The 23,869-nt window shown below is 42.6% G+C and overlaps 1 protein-coding gene across 1 annotated transcript; it reads right to left on the bottom strand.

Annotated features, from left to right (window-relative positions):
* Positions 1–14,902: 14,902 nt before the first annotated feature.
* Positions 14,903–18,192, bottom strand: LOC123168309 (transcriptional regulatory protein AlgP). Its single transcript, XM_044586179.1, has 5 exons — positions 17,616–18,192; positions 17,409–17,504; positions 17,266–17,314; positions 17,025–17,148; positions 14,903–15,187 (listed from the first exon to the last, which is right to left on the bottom strand). Exons 1-4 carry the CDS (start codon positions 18,117–18,119, stop codon positions 17,054–17,056), a joined length of 744 nt encoding a protein of 247 aa, XP_044442114.1. The 5' UTR covers positions 18,120–18,192; the 3' UTR covers positions 14,903–15,187; positions 17,025–17,053.
* Positions 18,193–23,869: the final 5,677 nt, after the last annotated feature.

The following is a 23,869-nucleotide window of genomic DNA, read 5'->3' as shown; positions in this document are numbered from 1 at the left end:
CACTAGTATGCCTCTACTTGACTAGCTCGTTGAATCAAAGATGGTTAAGCTTCCTAGCAATAGACATGAGTTGTCATTTGATTAACGGGATCACATCATTAGGAGAATGATGTGATTGACTTGACCCATTCCGTTAGCTTAGCACTTGATCGTTTTAGTTTACTGCTATTGCTTTCTTCATGACTTATACATGTTCCTATGACTATGAGATTATGCAACTCCCGATTACCGGAGGAACACTTTCTGTGCTACCAAACGTCACAACGTAACTGGGTGATTATAAAGGTGCTCTACAGGTGTCTCCGATGGTGTTTGTTGAGTTGGCATAGATCGAGATTAGGATTTGTCACTCCGATTGTCGGAGAGTATCTCTGGGCCCTCTCGGTAATGCACATCACTATAAGCCTTGCAAGCAATGTGACTAATGAGTTAGTTACGGGATGATGCATTACGGAACGAGTAAAGAGACTTGTCGGTAACGAGATTGAACTAGGTATTGAGATACCGACGATCGAATCTCGGGCAAGTAACATACCGATGACAAAGGAAACAACGTATGTTGTTATGCGGTTTGACCGATAAAGATCTTCGTAGAATATGTAGGAGCCAATATGAGCATCCAGGTTCCGCTATTGGTTATTGACCGGAGACGTGTCTCGGTCATGTCTACATAGTTCTCGAACCCGTAGGGTCCGCACGCTTAACGTTCGGTGACGATTTGTATTATGAATTTATGTGTTTTGATGTACCGAAGGTAGTTCGGAGTCCCGGATGAGATCGGGGACATGACGAGGAGTCTCGAAATGGTCGAGTCGTAAAGATCGATATATTGGACGACTATATTCGGACATCGGAAAGGTTCCGAGTGATTCGGGTATTTTTCGGAGTACCGGAGAGTTACGGGAATTCGCCGGGGAGTATATGGGCCTTATTGGGCTTTAGGGGAAAGAGAGAGGGGAGGCTGCGCGCCCCCCAAGGCTTAGTCCGAATTGGACTAGGGGGAGGGACGGTGCCCCCTCCTTCCTTCTCTTCTCTTTTCCCTTTCCTTCTCTCCTACTCCTACTACTTGGAAGGGCTCCTAGTTCTACTAGGAAAGGGGGAATCCTACTCCCGGTGGGAGTAGGACTCCCCTAGGGCGCACCATAGAGAGAGCCGGCCCTCCCCCTCCTCCACTCCTTTATATACGGGGAGGGGGCACCCCTTGGAGACACAACAATTGATCATTGATCTCTTAGCCGTGTGCGGTGCCCCCCTCCACCATATTCCACCTCGGTAATATTGTAGCGGTGCTTAGGCGAAGCCCTGCGTCGGTAGCATCATCATACGAGGGTACATAGACGACACTCTCCCCTCTCGTTGCTATGCATCACCATGATCTTGCGTGTGCGTAGGAATTTTTTTGAAATTACTACGTTCCCCAACAGTGGCATCCGAGCCAGGTTTATGCGTAGATGTTATGTGTACGAGTAGAACACAAGTGAGTTATGGGCGATACTAGTCATACTGCTTACCAGCATGTCATACTTTGATTTGGCGGTATTGTTGGATTAAGCGGCCCGGACCGACATTACGCGTACGCTTACGCGAGACTGGTTCTACCGACGTGCTTCGCACACAGGTGGCTGGCGGGTGTCAGTTTCTCCAACTTTAGTTGAATCGAGTGTGGCTACGCCCGGTCCTTGTTGAAGGTTAAAACAGCACATACTTGACGAAAAATTGGTGTGGTTTTGATGCGTAGGTAAGAACGGTTCTTGCTAAGCCTGTAGCAGCCACGTAAAACTTGCAACAACAAAGTAGAGGACGTCTAACTTGTTTTTGCAGGGCATGTTGTGATGTGATATGGTCAAGGCATGATGCTATATTTATTGTATGAGATGATCATGTTTTTTTGAAGTTATCGGCAACTGGCAGAAGCCTTATGGCTGTCTCTTTATTGCATAAGAAGCAAGCGCCAAATAATTGCTTTACTTTATCGCTATGCGATAGCAATAGTTGCAAGAGCAATAGTTGGCGAGACGACCATGTGACGACACATTGATATAGATCAAGATGATGGAGATCATGGTGTCATGCCGGTGACGATGGAGATCATGACGATGCTTTGGAGATGGAGATCAAAGACACAAGATGATGATGGCCATATCATGTCACATATTTTGACCGCATGTGATGTTTATCTTTTATACATCTTATTTTTCTTAGTTCGGCGGTAGCTTTATAAGATGATCACTTACTAAAATTTCAAGGTATAAGTGTTCTCCCTGAGTATGCATCGTTGCGACAGTTCTTCGTGCCGAGACACCACGTGATGATCGGGTGTGATAAGCTCTACGTTCACATACAACGGGTGTAAGCCAGTTTTGCACATGCAGGAATACTCGGGTTAAACTTGACGAGCCTAGCATATGCAGATATGGCCTCGGAACACTGGAGACCAAAAGGTCGAGCATGAATCATATAGTAGATATGATCAACATAGTGATGTTCACCATTGAAAACTACTCCATCTCACGTGATGATCGGACATGGTTTAGTTGATTTGGATCGCGTGATCACTTAGATGATTAGAGGGATGTCTATCTAAGTGGGAGTTCTTAAGTAATATGATTAATTGAACTTTAATTTATCATGAACTTAGTCCTGATAATTTTTTGCAAATAATGTTATAGATCAATAGCTCGCGTTGTTGCTTCCCTATGTTTTATATATGTTCCTAGAGAAAACTAAATTGAAAGATAATAGTAGCAATGATGCGGACCGGGTCCGTGATCTGAGGTTTATCCTCATTTCTGCACAGAAGAATTATGTCCTTGATGCACCGCTAGGTGACAGACCGATTCCAGGAGCAGATACAGACGTTATGAACGTTTGGCTAGCTCAATATGATGACTACTTGATAGTTTAGTGCACCATGCTTAACGGCTTAGAATTGGGACTTCAAAGACGTTTTGAACGTCATGGACCATATGAGATGTTCCAGGAGTTGAAGTTAATATTTCAAGCAAATACCCGAGTTGAGAGATATGAAGTCTCCAACAAGTTCTATAGCTAAAAGATGGAGGAGAATAGCTCAACCAGTGAGCATGTGCACAGATATTCTGGGTACTACAATTGCTTGAATCAAGTGGGAGTTAATCTTCCAGATAAGATAGTAATTGACAAAGTTCTCTAGTCACTATCATCAAGTTAATAGAACTTCGTGATGAACTATAATATGCAAGGGATGACGAAAACAATTCCCAAGCTCTTCGCGATGCTAAAATCGGCGAAGGTAGAAATCTAGAAAAACATCAAGTGTTGATGGTTGACAAGACCACTAGTTTCAAGAAAAGGGGCAAAGGGAAGAAGGGGAACTTCAAGAAGAACGGCAAGCAAGTTGCTGCTCAAGTGAAGAAGCCCAAGTCTGGACCTAAGCCTGAGACTAAGTGCTTCTACTGCAAAGGAACTGGTCACTGGAAGCGGAACTACCCCAAGTAATTGGCGGATAAGAAGGATGGCAAAGTGAACAAAGGTATATTTGATATACATGTTATTGATGTATACTTTAGTAGTGTTTATAGCAACCCCTCGGTATTTGATACTGGTTCAGTTGCTAAAAGTAGTAACTCGAAACGGGAGTTGCAGAATGAACAGAAACTAGTTAAGGGTGAAGTGATGATGTGTGTTGGAATTAGTTCCAAGATTGATGATCATCATCGCACACTCCCTATACTTTCGGGATTAGTGTTGAACCTAAATAAATGTTATTTGGTGTTTGCGTTGAGCATGAATATGATTTGATCATGTTTATTGCAATACGGTTATTCATTTAAGTTAGAGAATAATTGTTGTTTTATTTACATGAATAAAACCTTCTATGGTCATACACCCAATGAAAATGGTTTGTTGGATCTCGATTGCAGTGATACACATATTCATAATATTGAAGCCAAAAGATGCAAAGTTAATAATGATAGTGCAACTTATTTGTGGCACTGCCGTTTAGGTCATATTGGTGTAAAGCGCATGAAGAAAATCCATGTTGATGGGCTTTTGGAATCAATTGATTATGAATCAGTTGATGCTTGCGAACCATGCCTCATGGGCAAGATGACTAAGACTCCGTTCTCCGGAACAATGGAGCGAGCAACAGACTTGTTGGAAATAATACATACTGATGTATGCAGTCCGATGAGTATTGAGGCCCGCGGCAGGTATCGTTATTTTCTGACCTTCACACATGATCTGAGCAGATATGGGTATATCTACTTGATGAAACATAAATCTGAAACATTTGAAAAGTTCAAATAATTTCAGAGTGAAGTGGAAAATCGTCGTAACAAGAAAATAAAGTTTCTACGATCTGATCGTGGAGGAGAATATTTGAGTTACGAGTTTGGTCTTCATTTGAAACAATGCGGAATAGTTTCGCAACTGACTCCACCTGGAACACCACAGCATAATGGTGTGTCCGAACATCGTAACCGTACTTTATTAGATATGGTGCAATCTATGATGTCTCTTACCGATTTATAACTATCATTTTGGGGTTATGCATTAGAGACAGCTGCATTCACGTTAAATAGGGCACCATCTAAATCCGTTGAGACGATACTACATGAATTGTGGTTTGGCAAGAAACCAAAGTTGTCGTTTCTTAAAGTTTGGAGTTGCAATGCTTATGTGAAAAGGTTTCAACCTGATAAGCTCGAACCCAAATTGGAGAAATGCGTCTTCATAGGATACCCAAAGGAGACTGTTGGGTACACCTTGTAATCACATATCCAAAGGAAAAATATTCGTTGCTATGGATGAATCCTTTCTAGAGAAGGAGTTTCTCTCGAAAGAAGTGAGTGGGAGGAAAGTAGAACTTGATGAGGTAATTGTACCTTCTCCCGAATTGGAAAATAGTTCATCACAGAAATCAGTTCCAGTGATGCCTACACCAATTAGTGAGGAAGATTAATGATGATGATCATGAAACTTCAGATCAAGTTACTACCGAACCTCGTAGGTCAACCAGAGTACGGTCCGCACCAGAGTGGTACAGTAATCCTGTTCTGGAGGTCATGTTACTTGACCATGACGAACCTACGAATTATGAGGAAGCGATGATGAGCCCAGATTCCGCAAAATGGTTTAAGGCCATGAAATCTGAAATGGGATCCATGTAGGGAACAAAGTATGGACTTTGGTTGACTTGCCCGATGATCGGCAAGCCATTGAGAATAAATGGATCTACAAGAGGAATACGTACGCTGATAGTAGTGTTACTATCTACAAAGCTCGACTTGTTGCAAAAGGTTTTCGACAAGTTCAAGGAGTTGACTACGATGAGATTTTCTCACTCGTAGCGATGCTTAAGTCTGTCCGAATCATGTTAGCAATTGCCATATTTGATGAAATCTGGCAAATGGATGTCAAAACTGCATTCCTTAATGGATTTCTTAAAGAAGAGTTGTATATGATGCAACCAGAAGGTTTTGTCGATCCTAAAGGTGCTAACAAAGTGTGTAAAGCTCCAACGATCCATCTATGGACTGGTGCAAGCATCTCGGAGTTGGAATATACGCTTTGATGAGTTGATCAAAGCATATAATTTTATACAGACTTGTGGTGAAGCTTGTATTTACAAGAAAGTGAGTGGGAGCACTACAGCATTTCTAATAAGTATATGTGAATGACATATTGTTGATCGGAAATAATGTAGAATTTTCTGGAAAGCATAAAGGAGTGTTTGAAAGGAGTTTTTCAAGAAAGACCTCGGTGAAGCTGCTTACATATTGAGCATCAAGATCTATAGAGATAGATCAAGACGCTTGATAAGTTTTTTCAATGAGTACATACCTTGACAAGATTTTGAAATAGTTCAAAATGGAACAGTCAAAGAAAGAGTTCTTGCTTGTATTACAAGGTGTGAAATTGAGTAAGACTCAAATCCCGACTCGGCAGAAGATAGAAAGAGAATGAAAGTCATTCCCTATGCCTCAGCCATAGGTTCTATAAAGTATGCCATGTTGTGTACCAGATCTATTGTATACCCTACACTGAATTTAGGGAGTACAATAGTCATCTAGGAGTAGATCACTGAACAGCGGTCAAAATTATCCTTAGTGGAATAAGATTATGTTTCTCGATTATGGAGGTGACAAAAGGTTCGTCGTAAAGGGTTACGTCGATGCAAGTTTTGACACTGATCCAGATGACTCTAAGTCTCCATCTGGATACATATTGAAAGTGGGAACAATTAGCTAGAGTAGCTCCGTGCAGAGCATTGTTGACATAGAAATTTGCAAAATACATACGGATCTGAATGTGGCAGACCCGTTGACTAAACTTCTCTCACAAGAAAAACATGATCACACCTTAGTACTCTTTGGGTGTTAATCACATAGCAATATGAACTAGATTATTGACTCTAGTAAACCCTTTGGGTGTTGGTCACATGATGATGTGAACTATGGGTGTTAATCACATGGTGATGTGAACTATTGGTGTTTAATCACATGGCGATGTGAACTAGATTATTGACTCTAGTGCAAGTGGGAGACTGAAGGATATATGCCCTAGAGGCACTAATAAAGTTATTATTTATTTCCTTATTTCATGATAAATGTTTATTATTCATGCTAGAATTGTATTAACCGGAAACTTAGTACATGTGTGAATACATAGACAAACAGAGTGTCACTAGTATGCCTCTACTTGACTAGCTCGTTGAATCAAAGATGGTTAAGTTTCCTAGCCATAGACATGAGTTGTCATTTGATTAACGGGATCACATCATTAGGAGAATGATGTGATTGACTTGACCCATTCCGTTAGCTTAGCACTTGATCGTTTAGTTTACTGCTATTGCTTTCTTCATGACTTATACATGTTCCTATGACTATGAGATTATGCAACTCCCGATTACCGGAGGAACACTTTGTGTGCTACCAAACGTCACAACGTAACTGGGTGATTATAAAGGTGCTCTACAGGTGTCTCCGATGGTACTTGTTGAGTTGGCATAGATCGAGATTAGGATTTGTCACTCCGATTGTCGGAGAGGTATCTCTGGGCCCTCTCGGTAATGCACATCACTATAAGCCTTGCAAGCAATGTGACTAATGAGTTAGTTGCGGGATGATGCATTACGGAATGAGTAAAGAGACTTGCCGGTAACGAGATTGAACTAGGTATTGAGATACCGACGATCGAATCTCGGGCAAGTAACATACCGATGACAAAGGGAACAACGTATGTTGTTATGCGGTTTGACCGATAAAGATCTTCGTAGAATATGTAGGAGCCAATATGAGCATCCAGGTTCCGCTATTGGTCATTGACCGGAGACGTGTCTCGGTCATGTCTACATAGTTCTCGAACCCGTAGGGTCCGCACGCTTAACGTTCGGTGACGATTTGTATTATGAGTTTATGTGTTTTGATGTACCAAAGGTAGTTCGGAGTCCCGGATGAGATCGGGGACATGACGAGGAGTCTCGAAATGGTCGAGACGTAAAAATCGATATATTGGACGACTATATTCGGACATCGGAAAGGTTCCGAGTGATTCGGGTATTTTTCGGAGTACCGGAGAGTTACGGGAATTCGCCGGGGAGTATATGGGCCTTATTGGGCTTTAGGGGAAGGAGAGAGGGGAGGCTCCGCGCCCCCCGAAGGCTTAGTTCGAATTGGACTAGGGGAGGGGCGGCGCCCCCTCCTTCCTTCTCTTCTCTTTTCCCTTTCTTTCTCTCCTACTCCTACTACTTGGAAGGGCTCCTAGTTCTACTAGGAAAGGGGGAATCCTACTCCCGGTGGGAGTAGGACTCCCCTAGGGCGCGCCATAGAGAGAACCGGCCCTCCCCCTCCTCCACTCCTTTATATACGGGGAGGGGGGCACCCCTTGGAGACACAACAATTGATCATTGATCTCTTAGCCGTGTGTGGTGCCCCCCTCCACCATATTCCACCTCGGTAATATCGTAGCGGTGCTTAGGCGACGCCCTGCGTCGGTAGCATCATCAACACCGTCATCACGCCGTCGTGCTGACGGAACTCTCCCGCAAAGCTCTGCTGGATCGGAGTTCGTGGGACGTCATCGAGCTGAACGTGTGCAGAACTCAGAGGTGCCGTGTGTTCGGTACTTGGATCGGTCAGATCGTGAAGACGTACGACTACATCAACCACGTTGTCATAACGCTTCCGCTTATGGTCTACGAGGGTACGTAGACGACACTCTCCCCTCTCGTTGCTATGCATCACCATGATCTTGCGTGTGCGTAGGAAATTTTTGAAATTACTATGTTCCCCAACACATTCATATATATGTATTGACCCCCTTCTTCAAATTAGATCTGGCAGATGCGGGATGAACTCCTACCACATGATCGCATACGAGCAATTCAAGAGGAATTGGCGGGATTCTTTCTTGACCACGTCATACATAAAGCCGGAGAATACAATGTGGAAATTGATATAGACATGAGATGTTTGGGATTGTAAGAGATCTTATATTGTATATATGTAGCTAGCAGCGTCGGATAGATATACAAAAACTAGTTGTTCGACCAATATCTCGGAGAAAGAGAGGTCACTCCTCTTTGTATATGTTCATGACGATCTTGTGTAATTAATGGTTCCTTAATTTGCTTACTAGCTAGCGTGACGAGTTTTCTCTATATGTATAGTATCTAGCGTCGACCAAGCATGAAGAAAGAGAGGACACTTCTCTCTATTAGCTAGCTAACATAATATGAAACCCTTAAATTAACCCTCCAACCCCCCCCCCCCCCCCGAGATGTTGACGCGTGGATTCCTTTTGGTCCCGGTTGGTACCACCAACCGGGACTAAAGGTCCTCCTGCCTGGGCACCCCGCAGAGGCCACGAGGAGCCCCTTCTGTCCCGGTTCGTAAGTGAACCGGAACTAAAGGTTTTGGGCTTTAGTCCTGACCCTTTAGTCCCGGTTTCAGAACTGGGGCTAAAGGGCCTCTGGAACCGGGGCTAATGGCCCGTTTTCTACTAGTGGGGTCTCGCCTTCCGAGTCTAGTTTCTGTTAAGCTAGCATTGTATGTGGCTTTAGTTTAGCCGGCACTCTGTTTTCACTAGAGTATTTGGCTTTGGTTCAGTGTATAATTCGGTTTAGCAGTCGCTTCTGTTTTCACTAGTGAACTAGCAGTGCAGCCCGCGCATTTGCGCGGCTAGATTTATATGTTTTAAGTTTGTGCTATCGCAAATTTATTGTATTATTATATTGGTCTATAAACATTTTATTGTTTTATAAAAAACTTGTAGCCTAAATATACCATGTGAATATTTTGTTATATCTTAGCAAAATATTTGCGCAAGACAAATAATTTTAATTTGATTTGATTATATAACACCATTGATATATCGTCCAATATATAATAATAGTTTTAGCAATATGTATATCTTGTGAAACATTTATTGAGCTCTAGTTAAAAAATCATTATTTGGATGGGTTTCCAGGTAACGATTACGATATTTTAATGTCAAAGGAAACGTTGTGGATAGTATCTTAGCTCATCATTGTATAATAAATAAATAAATATGAAGTTTCGTTCTACTTTAGCTTTCACTTGCGGTTTTCAATCATTCTTTTGTGCCTATCTTTCCATCAGAAACTAAATTAAAAGACAGTGGCTAGCTGCTATGTAAATATTGAGCGCGTGTGTTTTTTATTTCCGAGAAACAACATCCCACAAATTTTTTTCATGCATTATTATCTTCTAGTGTCCAGTGCAGTTTGATCGTCTCTCTCTCTCTCTCTGTCTTTCTCTCTCTCTCTCTCTCTCTCTCTCTCTCTCTCTCTCTCTCTCTCTCTCTCTCTCTCTCTCTCTCTCATAGTTTTGTTATCAGTCACATTGTTCTACACATGTGAAAAACCTTTTTTATGGGTATGTAAAAACCTTATTACAGTTGACATGGGTTTCTCTGTAATGCATGGATAAAACGCATCTTAACATGTCCATACGTAATCTATTCTTGCTGCATAATTTTATAATACTTTTGATTTATATCTTCTATATTCTGCTATAATTTGGTTTGCTTGCATGGTGTGGGCCTTTTTTAGTATTAATCTTCTATATTTAACAATCATGTTTTTGCTTGTGTCGAGCAGCATGCTTCTCTTTTGTACGGACTTTCCAACTCCTTTTTCGTTACAATTTTGGATTATCGAAATTTCCTAATAATTCACTTTACATTTCGAAGATACATTTCCATCTGTTTCCTAAGATTAAGCATTTTGGGAATACATAATATATTCTTGCTATGGAAGTTTGATCAGAAATTTTCGCTAACATCTAACTTTATGTTTCAAATATAACTTTACATCCAACAATAAATTCATGAAAATAAATTGTCAATTGGATGCGTTGCATCTTTTTTTACAAATTCAACCATTTAGAATACGTTTGAAATTAAATTTTCTTTACGTTTCAAATATAACCATATAGAATTTGAGTTGATATCAAATTGTAGTTCTTTGCTTTTCCGCTTATTAATTATATTAGTAATGCAAGTTAAAAGAGGCCCTAATTTCTGCAATATGTATGTTTGTATCCTGCACATATTAAGTTCTATGTGCATTGATCTCAGTCTGATTGATATGATAAGAAAATATGCTTCATGCATCGGGTGATTGGGGTGGACGTGCTTATGATGCATGTATTTATTTAAGCCCGGTCCCATCAGTGTGTATTCAAAAGAAAAAGAAAACATACACGAAGTCCCTCCGGACTCCTTTTTTTTTCAGCGTGTGTTCCTTATTCCACTTAGGCTGTTGCCCACAGCGATTTATTGGATGCATGATATACAGTGGCTTCAAGAAAATTAGAAGCAACAGACATGACTGCCGGGTAATATTTGTTCAGTGGCATCAGCATGATGTCATGCATGCAATATGTATATCCGTGTGGACTTAGTTGCCGGATTGGATTCCATGTACGTATAGGCACCCACATGTGCGTAGGTTAGCTTTTTATATTTAGACACATAACATATATATATCTTTGTTGTCTGTCTTAAATATCCACCAAACCTATAGGTCTCCCTCTCCTACACGTCTGTATCTCTTATATGTGAATGTGACCGTGATTGCACCTTTTTATATCTAATATAATATATGTACCACGTGACAGCCTGCCTACACGCCTCCTTCTCTTATGAGACTCTGATTGCACCTTTCCATCTAATATATGTCCTATGTGACATAATTTTTATATGTCTGACATATATAGACATATAGACTATTTTTGTATGTAACGTTTGCATCATTAAATCTTGGCCGTTTAGATCTAATATTGACGGTTGATATAATTTAACATATGTGGACGAACATGATGGCTTGTTTGACTCTTGTTTTAAGTATATAATAGATAGATAGATAGATAGAAGTCTAGATCTCGTTGCATCCACTCTGTCCACACCTTCATCACTTGCACTTGTCAATGTATAATAAAGATCCATGCATGTAAACGTACTTTTCATTTGTGCTTAGGAAAATAGCTAATTCCTAAACGCATATGAAGCAAAACATGACAGACTTGCACAAAATCTAACAATAGATATTAGTTACCATCTCGTGTTGGAAATCGCCCAACATAAGGACCAAGAAATGTTTAGTTTCATCCTCCCAATTTTTGTACTTGTATTCATCGTGCGGTGTGGACCTTCCACAAGACCTGAGACATCATTTTAGCCTGGTCAACTACAACAATTAGAAGTGGAATGTGAAGACATGAAGAGATTTCATATACGACATGATGGCTCAAGAGAGTAAGAGAGAAAAGCAACACACCAACCAATCGACGGAGATTAGTGGCCAAGATCACACTGAAATCTGAGGGTGGGGAAGTCCTAGATGAAACTATGCCCGAGATCACACAATAAAATGAAGACTTGGAACTCTCTCATTGTTTGAAAATATTCCTGTTTGAATAATTGTATTTATAGCATAATTAAAAATACGCATTAATGTAAAACTTACGCTTTCTTTCACCTTACTTGCCTCTCTTCTTGATTCAAGCCGTTGTTGGACTAAATCTTGTCGTGTCTTTCCAACTGAGCGGAGTCGACGGAGCACTATGATGCCAGCAAGGAGTGGCGCGGCCCTGACCGAGGAGATCGTTGAAAAAATACTCATCAGGTTTCTACCGAAGGACGTTGGCCGCTGCCGTGCCATCACCATGTCATGACGAAGTGTGACATCCATACCCGCATTCTTGCGTGAGCACCGCTGGCGCCAGCCGTCGCTCACCATTGTCGATGGCCACGGGCAGCACACCACCCTGGAATGGTGCAAACATCTTCTAAGAGTAGAGCAAACTTTGTTTATTGAACAATTTTTAAATGTGCAATGAGCACTTTTAAAAAATTGACCAAAATATATTTTCATAATACAAGTATCTAGTATTTTTCTAGAATATAAACAAAATTTAAAAAACACAAGCGTGACGTCATATCTACTTGCTCCCTACAGGTGAGCTCAGCTTCCGTCTCGACATGCCCATCCAGCTTCACGATACTGCTCCTGCCCTGCCTCCCGCATACCGGATTGAGCTTGCTTACCTCCCTCCACACACTAGAACTTTGTTGTATAGCCTCCAGCTCTAGCTCTCCTCCTAGCCTAATCGCGGAAGAGCACGGCCCCGACATGCCTTGACCCTCCGCCCTGGCGTTGCCTCACTCACTCAACCGAGCCGCTGCTCTGACAAGCGCCTTCTCCACCACATTCTCCCCCAATGGTGGTGAGCACTATCGCCGCCTGAACTGGCCATCGTTGTCTCTCTCTCTCCCTCTCCTAGGGTGCGTTCTCTTGATTTACTCTCTCCACCTTCAGCTAGCGCTCAAGCTAGTTAATTACAAGCGATAGAACATGCTCATGATGCGCACATAGCTCGCTACCATCGCAGGACCTTCCGAGGGTCTCGCTTTCCAAGTCTATTTTTTGTTACACTAGCACTGTATATGGCTTTAGTTTAGCCGTCACTCTATCTTCACTAGTGTATTTGGCTTCAGTTCAGTGTATAATTCGGTTTACCCGTCAGTTCTGTTTTCACTAGCGAACACCAAGTCTTGAGTTGGTTGCATCCACTCTCTTCACGTCCTACACACATTCATCATTTCAAATTTTCAATCTATAATCAAGACCCATGTAAATTTACTTGACATTGCTGATCAATGCAAATCTTATGCTTTCTGTCAATTTACTTGCTTCTCTTCTTGATACAAGTTGTTATTGGAGTAAATCTTGGTGTGTCTTTCTAACCGACGGAGTCGACGGCGCACTACAATGCCATGCAGGAGAGGCATGACCTTGCTCGAGGACCTGCTCAAGGACATCATTGACAAGATACTCATCAGGTTTCCACCCAAGGAGGTCGGTTGCTGTCGTGCCGTCGCCATGTCACGGCGCAAATTGACATCCAAGTCTGCGCTTGAGCTTTCTTCCTTAGGATCAGTAGAAGATAACTTTCTGAGGAGCTTTCTATCCGTACTTCTTGTATCGAGAAGCATCGCACACTGGACAAGTAATTTTCTCCGCGTGCTCGTTCCGATAAATGATGCAATCGTTGGTGCATGCATTGTATCTAATGTGCGGCAAATCAAAAGGGCACACGATTTTCTTTGCCTGGATACTACTAGGACACAAGTCCCCGTGGAAGAACTTTCTCTAGCTACTTCATTTTTTTAAACGTATGAGTTTTCTGTAGATACTTCATTTTTTAAACATGTGAACTTTCTGTAGACATACGTTCTGGACATTTTTTTTTTAACATGTGAACGATATTTTTAAGTGGAACGTGTACTGTTTTTAATGGTACGAAACTTTTTTTTGGATTACACAAAAATTAATGTAATGTCGAACATTTTCTGAAAAAAGTCACGTACATTTCCTTGAAATGCATGGAAAAAAATTAAATGTCACTGTTTTTTTGAATGGTGCAAACATTTTCTAAGAGTTGAGCAAACTTTGTTTATTGAACAATTTTCAAATGTGCGATGAACACTTTTAACAAATTAACCAAATTATATTTCCATAATACAAGTATTAGTATTTTTAACGCACGTGTAACGTCACGTCTACTTGCTCCCACCATTGGACTTATAAATATTCCTATAAGAACTCGTGTATAAACTAGTACGTGATGGCAACTCCATCTTCTTAATGTGCATGCGCTACAAACTCATAATTAATTAATCATTGATGATTTTCCATGCACAATCTAAGCCAGCCGTCACTAAACTTGAATCATCATTGTTCTTGTCAAACACTCCTCTAGCTTCACACAAGTATGCGGCAAATCCATATCAAATAAGCAACTCTACGAAGATTCGGTGTACCAGGATTGTATCATAGAACCATATCAGTACTGTCTATACTGACACTCATAGCCAGAAGGAACATATCCTGTAGATGCCACAGAAACAACGACGCTACTCCCTCCGTCTTTCAAAGAGTGTACTTCCAACTTTATTAGAGGGTCAAACTATCTTAAAGTTTGACCAAGTTTGTGCAAAAATATATTAATATTTGTGAAATCAAATAGGTACATAATGAAAATATATTTTATCATGAATCTAATGCTACTAATTTGATGGCATAAATGTTGGTGTATAATTGTAGAAATACGGTCAAACATTAAAAAGTTTGACTTTCGAAGAAAGTTGGAAGTACATTCTTTAAAGGACGGAGGGAGTAAGCCATAAGAGGATTCTTGGAGCTGAGGGTACACCCAGTTCTAAACGAATCCTTGCAAAAATGTCCAGAACATCTGAAAAAGTGATCTCACAAGCTTCTCTAGATGAATCAGATTAAACGGTGACTAGTCCCTGGCCAGATACTTCAGTTCACAGCAACCAGCAAGAAAGAAACAAGGAAGAAAGAAAGATGCTAAGACACGACAGAACAAACTCAGCAAACTTCCGATATCCAATGGATTAATCGACCAACTGACGACAATTCATATAATACAAGGTGTAAAGAATGTTCATAGCATGATCCAACCCTAGGTACCAACAGAAGTTTTGACATAGCTTACGAGCCCCATATATTGGACTGAACGTAACGAGTTTTGACGTAGCTGACGAAGAGACTGTAGCAAGAAGTGTAACAGTAGTTATTGACAAATGCGCGAGTTTTCTGCTGCCATGAGTCCAGGAATTCAGCAGCCAGGTTGATCTGGAGAAGGGCATGTACCTGTTACAGATAATACAGAAAAGATTCAGCTACGTAAAGGTTACCACAAGCAAGAGGGACAACTGTGTAAAGAAAGCGAAACAAGAAGATGGGTATGGGCATATATAGAAGTAAACATAAATAGCACATGATTTCTATACATATGCTCCAGATTTGATAAGGTAAAAGGAGAACATGAGAAACAATCAATGTTGAAGAAAGAATGCAAACAATACAAACACACTGGAATCAGAGGAAGATTTCCTAACTGAATGCGTGATGGAGATAGCTTACTTGTTTAGCAATAGTATTCGCATGACAGAATTTCTTGGAATGGCAGCAATTATCATGTAATTACACCCAAATAATTTAAGATGGAAAGAAGTAGCACAAACAAGTACTACATCAAGAACACACAGAGGAACAGATTTTGGAAGTATAACCAACTCATACAAGTCTAATACATACTAAAACGTGTGCATTTAGACCCCCAGTTTATGGATACTAGTTTGAAACCCATGATGCTTCTAATTCGAACAGAAACAAGTGTCTGGAATATCCAAGCCAGCATCTACGACATTGTGAATGTTTGCGTGGATTGGAAACACCCATTATACAATGAACAGTTCTACACACACTAATCAACCAATCAAGTAAAGTCCTTGATATCATGACTGCTACTAGAACTGCATATACAATGAACTGCAACACTTGGTAACCTGTAAACAACAATTACTATCTCTGGTATATTATTATGACAGGCATTAGTGATCTCTGCTCCGTCCTTGATGTTATGACTGATACTAGTTGCTGAAGAAAGAATGTAAACAACACAAACACAATGGAATCAGAGGAAGATTTCCTATCTATATGTGTGATGTAGATAGCTTATTTGTTCAGACACATAACATAATTTCTTGGAATACAGCAATTATTATGTAATTACACGCAAGTAATTTAAGATGGAAATAAGTACCATAAAAAAGTACAGCTAGCACACACAGAGGAACAGATTTTGGAAGTATCACTAACTCATACAAGTCTAATACATACTAAAACCTGTGCATTTAAACCACTAATTTCTGGATATTACTTTGAACCCATGCTTCTAATTCCAACTGAAATAAATGTCTGGAATATCCAAGCCAACATCTACAACATTGTTGATGCTCACGTGGATTAGATATACCTATTGCCAAGCAAGCAAAACCTTCTGAAAGGATAGGATCATGTAGGCTCTAGTGATCTCTTATCTGTCCTTGATATATTATGACTGCTACTAGTAGAACTGCATATACAGTAAACTACAACACTTTGCTAACCTGTAATCAACAATTACGATCCAGCGAATTTTCATGGAAAAACACTCATACGTTCATGAAAATTTACTGAACATTTTTCCAACAGGGTGAACCCCTTTCCATTAATTTCTCAATGGTGAACATTGTACCTTACACAGAAATTTACAGAACATGACCAACTTGTATATTAATTTCAAAACGGGAGAAGTGATTATCAACTCAGAAACGTAGCAGAAACTGTATGCTAAGTATGACTAACTGATACGAGTCTAATGCATACTAAAACCTAGGCATCTAGTAGACCACAAATTTCTGGATATTAGTTTGGAACCCATGATCGATGCTTCTAATTAATCTGGATATTTCAGGCTCCAAATCCACACGAAATAAGCATCTGGAATATCCAAGCCAACATGTACAACACATTGTTCACTTCTGGATTTTCATGGACAAACACTCATACATTCATGAAATTTACTGAACCCATATGTCAATTTCGAAACAGAAGAAGTGATACCAACTCATATGTCAATTTTCGAAACAGGAGAAGTGATTACCAAGTCAGAGATGTAGCAGAAACTGTATGCTAAGCTGTTGTAGCTGGGATGTTGTAGCGACTGCGCAAGCCGTCGATAGCTCTGGCCACAGACTTTGCCATCTCAGGGAGGGTCACCTTGCACACTAACCAGTGCCAACCAAGTCAGTACTAAACGATAGACCACTGCCATAGTGGCTTGAATTGAAGACTGAAATGAAGTAAAATTCAGAAGAGATGTCTCTGGTCAGTGGCTGCAGTACCACGAGACGAAGACGACTGCACCTCTGTCATCAACTTCTTGTACGATGCCTGCAAGGAATCCACACGGACAGTAGGATCGCAATTTCAGGCTCCAAATCCACACGAAATTCAGGATCAAACATGGATCAAACACCGACAGTACCTTGATCTCGTCGGCTTGCTGGGAGTAGTTGTCGATCATCTTCTTATGCTCCTTCTCCGCCTCCTCCGCCATCTGCACGCAGCTCTGCGTCTGCATCTGAAGTGAAGAGCACACATGGAAGGGGATCCATCACAATCACATCTCAGGATCGATCGATCGACGCGCTAAGGAAGGATGGCAAAGGGGGTGAGAGAGGTGGTCAGTCACCTTGATGCGCTTGGAGATCCGGGAGTGGGAGGCCTCGAGGTCACGGGCGTTGTCGGCGTGGAGCGCGTCGAGGCGGCGCTTGAGCGAGTCGAGGCCCGAGGCGGCGAGGCCCCTCAGGTCGCCGACGGTGGACACGGAGGCCGGCGCGGAGAGGGGGGATCTGGCCTTGGGCGTCACCAGCGAGGCGGGCGAGAGGAAGCCGCGGCGGACTCCGACGACGGGGGAGGGGGAGGGGGACCCGGCGCTGGCGTCGGACGGCGAGGAGGCGCCGGAGAGGGAGTCGGGGCTGGGCTTCGGCTTGGGCTTGGCCCTCGGCCTCGCCCTGACCCTGGGCTTGGGCTTGGAGGCGGAGGGGAGGGCGACGGGAGAGGGGGAGGGGGACCCGTCGCTGGCGTCGGACGGGGACGAGGCGGCGGAGAGAGAGTCGGGGCTGGGCTTCGCCTTCGGCTTGGGCTTGGCCTTCCCCCTCGCCCTCGGCTTGGGCTTGGCGGCCGCCTTCCTCATGGCTCTGACTGAGTCCGCGTGGGTGGATGAAGAGGAAGAAGAATGGTCTGCTTCTGCTCTCAGATTTTGAATTTTGAACGCGAAGTAGCACTGTGGGTAGAGGGGAGGAAAGCTTTATATGGCTGGAATTTGAAAATTTCGTCGCTCGGGTGGCTAGCAGAGCAGGTGAAATCGCTGCCCACTATAGTGGCCAAACGGGCCAGCCTAAACCGGCCAGCCCGCAAGCACGCCGGCACGGCACGGGCTAAACGGGCCGTGCCCGGCACACAGCACGCCTTGGGCCGTGCCTGGGCACGTGTGCCGGCACGGCACGGCCCGTTTATTTTTATATATAATTTTCAGAACATATATATATATACCAACAGGCTGAAAAAATGCGGCCCAACGTGCTAAACGGGCCAACATGCCTGCCCGTTTACTAACTGGGTCGTGCCTGGGTCTGGAGGCGTAGCACGCGGGCCGGCACGGCACGGCCCGTATAGTAATCGTGCCCTGGCGGGTCGTGCCGGGCCAGGCACGATTACGATCGGCCGGGCTGGCCCGTTTGGCCAGGTCTGCTGCCCACCAACGTAGACCTGATCAAGTGGGCCGGCCCGGCCAGGATTATACGGGCCTGGCATGGCAAGTACATGGGCCATGCCGGGCCGGTACGCGTGCTGCCCTCCCTTGCCCAGGCAGAGCCCCTATGTTACACGGGCCGGCACAGCAGCCCGTTTGGTACGTGTGGCACGAATACATGGCAATTCCGAAAGTTTTTATAGCAAGTTTAGTGACGTGGTCGAGGATAACAATTTTAGTTGCCAAGCATGACAACTTCCTTTTCGGCTGGCAAGTTTTTTTTTGTTTTTTCTTTTCAAATGACAACTTTAGTTCTAAAAAAAGACAGGGCCAGAGTGCTTCGTGCCACACGTGCGGCACTTATCATTTGGATAAAAATAAGCCACTAAAGACCATAGGTCTCATTTTTAAATATTAAATCAAGTATTTTTGCACTGGTGCTTAGAGCATCTACAACCGGGGCCCCCATATGCTCCCCCTCCCAAAAGTCTAGGCAGCCTACCCAGTCACCGCCAGGTAGAAAATTGCACCCGGCGGTCCAATAGACGCCTCCTCCAGTTTAGGTGAGGACGCATTCATGGCGGACGAAGTCTGGTTATTTAAGCCCAATGACAACCCTGGCCTGTCCCATTCCCATCCCTCCTGTCTGCACTACCGCTTCCCCCTACTCTTCCTATTCCACTTTGAATCTAAGGTCCGCCAGCTCCATATTACCTATCTGCCATCAAATTTATCAGTCCCTTCGCCAAACTAGTGCATTATACAATTGACAACTATACTAGGTGTGTTAAGGGCACATGAGACTTCTTGTATCTTAGTGCATTATACAATTGACAACTATACAACAGAAGAAAAACATGAACTGACACTAGGCACTGAATTAATATGTTAGTCAAACAAAAATCAATGCCAAACGTGTTCAAAAGTGATAGCAATATAACATGAATCATGCAAAAACTATCGATACATTATCAGTAAGCCACCGAGGAGCAAGACGTCGTAGACAAGATGGTTGTCATAGAGTTCCTAGAGGACAAATGGCAAGGATTATGTCATCCAACACGTGCTCACAATGTCCTATGACATGGACATCATGGATGTTGCCCGTCACCATGCCAACGGTGTGCCGCAGTTGCGCCAGTCCAAGCTACTACGCTCATTTTGTTTTGGTATTTAGGCCTATATGTGTTTTGACCCATTTTTTGGATGTGTCAGTTTTGGCCCACTAGGCCTATATCAATCTTGGCTCATTAGGTATGTATCACTTTTTGCCCATTGGACCGGGACCTATTTTGGCCCATTGGACCAATATCTATTTCCAATTCATTGGTGATCATACTGTTTCGACCTATTGGGTCGATGTTGTATTAGGACCACTAGACCCTTGTTGTTTTCTCCTCATTGGGCTTGTTTTGCTCATGTCAATCGGTGACCCATGTCATACCAGTGTTAGCTTCTAGGAGGCCAATCTATTGGAATAAATTATATCAGAGAATGTAGTTTGATTATTACATAATCTCAAAAATTAATAGTTTCTTTTACATCCTTTGGGTCTACAACAACAAGTTCATGCACACACAACCCAGAGTTCACGATATAATCATCAATATAATCACCATTTCATCTAGGATTTGGCAAGTGGGATTACCTTGGGTTTTCATGGCAATTAGTTAACAATCCAGTCAGTTTTTGTTTGCTTTTTTTCAATTCATCCCCCTTTTGATGGGTTTGGTGAGTACCATGTCTGGTTGCGTTGTTTGCTTCCTCAAGATGTCAACTTCATCTCGAAGAACAACATCACCCTCTCTTTCAGCCATTAGTTGACCTCAATAACATCAACATTTGTCAAGTCACGATACAACATTGTGCTTGTGGCACTACTTTGGGAGGATCCTGTGTTCGGAAAGACCTCGGTATTTGATCTTGAGGCCACCTGTTATGTCATTGGAGCTTTGATTGGATCATGAATAGTTGAATTTAGCAAATGACCAGCTCAGGCAAGAAGTTGCAACAATAAAGCAGTTCAACAAATAAGTTTTTACAAGGTAAATTACACATGAACTGTGTTGCATCCTACAATTAGACACAATCAGGATATTTATGTACTTTCAGTAGTTAGCAGATATGACTAGCTTGTTGGGAAACGTAGCATGCAATTTCAAAAAAGTTCCTACGCTCACGCAAGATCTATCTAGGAGATGCATAGCAACGAGAGGGGGAGATTGTGTCTACGTACCCTCGTAGACCGAAAGCGTAAGCGTTTGACAACGCGGTTGATGTAGTCGAACTTCTTCTCGTTCCGACCGATCAAGTACTGGTATGTCTCCGTCGTATCTATAATTTTTGATTGTTTCATGCCAATATTATACAACTTTTATACACTTTTGGCAACATTTTATATGATTTATTTGGACTAATCTATTGATCCAGTGCCCAGTGCCAGTTCCTGTTTGTTGCATGTTTTTTGTTGCGCAGAAAATCCATATCAAACGAAGTCCAAACGCGATAAAAATTTACGGAGAATTATTTTGGAATATATGTGATTTTTGGGACTTGGAATCAACGCAAACGGGGGCCCATAGTGACCACAACCCACTAGGGCATGCCAGGGGGTGCCCGGCGCGCCCAGGTGTCTTGTGCTCTCCTTGAACGTCGGTTGGGGCCCTTCTTCTAGCGCAAGAAAGGTAGTTTATGGAAAAAATCGTGTAAAAATTTCAGCGCAATCGGAGTTACGGATCTCCGGGAATTTAAGAAACCGTGAAGGGCCAGATCTGGGGAACGCGAAATAGAAGAGAACAGAGATGGAGATCCAATCTCGGAGGGGCTCCCGCCCCACCGCCGCCATGGAGGCCATGGACCAGAGGGGGAACTATCCTCCCATCTAGGGGGAAGGCCAAGGAAGAAGAAGGAGGAGGGGGCTCTCTCCCCCTCTCTCTCCCGGTGGCGCCGGAGCACTAGTAGGAAAAGGGGCTTTTACCCCGGTTCATAAGGGCCTTTAGTCCCGGTTCTGGAACCGGGACTAAAGGGTCGTTACTAATGCCCTAGCCCTTTAGTCCCGGTTCTTACACGAACCGGGACTAAAGGCCGTCCACGTGGCCGGTGCGGGGAGCCCAGGCAGGAGGGCCTTTGGTCCCGGTTGGTGCCACCAACCGGGACCAATAGGCAGGGCCTTTTGTCCCGGTTGGTGTCACCAACGGGACCAATAGGCATCCACGCGTCAGCAGTTGGCAGGAGCTGAGGTTTTTGTTTTTTTTGAAAGGGGGTGGTTTAGGGGTTTTGGGGGGTTAATTTAGGTGTTTCATATATTATGTTAGCTAGCTAATTAATAGAGAGAAGTGTCCTCTCTTATCTCCGTGCTTGGTCGACGCTACGTACTATATACGTATGGAGAGGAGTAGAGACGCTAGCTAGTAATCAAATGAAGGAAACAGAAGATCGTCATGAACATATGCATACAGAGAGAAGTGATATCGACCACCTCTCCTTCTCCGAGATATTGGTCGAACAACAAGTTCTCGTATATCTATCCGACACTACTGGCTACATATATACAATAATTATCTCTTACAATACAATCTCCTAATTAAATTGTAGGAACACAGGGTCCACATAGTATTCTCCGTTTTCAGCGATCACGTGGTCAAGGAAGAATGCCGCCAATTCCTCTTGAATTCCTCGCATACGATCTTCTGCTAGGAGTTCATCCCGCTTCCGAAACATCTAATTTGAAGAAGGGGGTCAATACATATATATATATATATATATATATATATATATGAATAAATGAAACTCAACACAAATGATGGTAAAAAATAAAATTGTGAATATTATTGCTTATGCACTTCATATTGTTCTTCAGTGTAGCCCCGCTCACAGGTCGTGTAGCGGATGGACTCGCAAACGTAGTATCCACAGTAATTATTCCCGGGTTCCTGCCACAACCACTTTACAAGAAATAGAGTTCAATCAAACTGATAAGCAAGCATGCTAAATGGTATTGATGAAACTAGCGCTTGAATCACTAGGAGATGCGCGGAACATGCTACTATAGTACTTACTTTCGGGTGATTAAATTGCAGCTTCTTCGGCAGTCCCGGAGCTTTTGAGGTGAATTTTCTCCAAACCCTGTCAGACAAAGAAAACAATTACTTGATATCAGGAAATGAACAAAGTTGCTGATATGGTGGATAATGATCGATTTAACTTACTTCTCGAGCATTTGAGTCATGTTCGCATAGTCCTGGGGATCTTTTCGTCTCGAGTCTAAGACGGTTACTACTCCCTGCTCAAGCTTAATCTCTAGGAGAATATAGTGGAAGCTGCGCATGCATGCATAAGTCATCAATTACATTACCATAACCTGGACTAATAAGGGAAACCGAATATGCACAAGACAGTAACACTCACTTGAAGTTGTAAGGAAAGAGTATTATATCTTTGTTTTGATTTAATACCAACGATTGTAGCAAGTTGGCCTCGGCTTCTTTGGGATGTTTTTCAACCGTATATGCATCTATGAGATTTGTGTTAATGAACCCAATATCACCGATTTGTTTTTTCTTCAATTCGGCGATCTTCAATCTGCATAATATAGTGAGGATAAGTATAAATACATGCAATGAAAGAGCTGACCTATATAGAGAGACTTAATGACAGAAGTAGTACTACTTACAGACAGTAGCAAGTGATCGTTGTTTTATCGAGGGCCTTTTGATTGTAAAACTGGAAGAAATCCTCAAATGGAACAATCAGCAGATCAATTCCAACAAGGTCATGCTCCAGTTTAACTCTCAGCGTCAAAGTATCCATCCCATCAGACTCTCTGCAGGTTTTCATGTACCAATCATGTAGTCTTCGCATCATCGTGCTTAGAGATCTTTCATCTTTGATGAGAGGCTTCCCGTAATGGTATTTGTGTTCGTCCACCTCCATGATTTCATAATGTACATCGTCGGGCAGGTAATCTCCAAGATTGCTATAACCGGGCACCATACTCGGATCATTAGCGACGATGTCTTTTGACACCTTGAGCGGGGGGCACAATTGGTTCGCTTGTTCGCCGAGCTGGGCAATTTTTTTCCCAGCTCGTCGTTCTTTCATCCTTTTATCACTGACAGTACTTCCCAACCGCTCCGCTTCGGCATATGTCTTTGCAAGAACGCGCTCATAGTTGCCTCTCGGCGGAGACTTTG

This window comes from Triticum aestivum, chromosome 7D (genome assembly GCF_018294505.1).
Source record: "Triticum aestivum cultivar Chinese Spring chromosome 7D, IWGSC CS RefSeq v2.1, whole genome shotgun sequence".
In the NCBI taxonomy this organism is placed as follows: domain Eukaryota; kingdom Viridiplantae; phylum Streptophyta; class Magnoliopsida; order Poales; family Poaceae; genus Triticum; species Triticum aestivum.
This window is presented reverse-complemented; position numbering and strand designations above follow the sequence as displayed.

Bases quoted from the DNA above. Each gene is read 5' to 3' on its own strand.
- LOC123168309 (XM_044586179.1), bottom strand. From the start codon at position 18,119: ATGAGGAAGGCGGCCGCCAAGCCCAAGCCGAGGGCGAGGGGGAAGGCC. The intron at 17,315-17,408 runs GTACTGTCGGTG...GATTCCTTGCAG, and splicing joins AGCAAGCCGACGAGATCAAG to GCATCGTACAAGAAGTTGAT. The intron at 17,149-17,265 runs GTACTGCAGCCA...GGCACTGGTTAG, and splicing joins GCAGTCGTCTTCGTCTCGTG to TGTGCAAGGTGACCCTCCCT.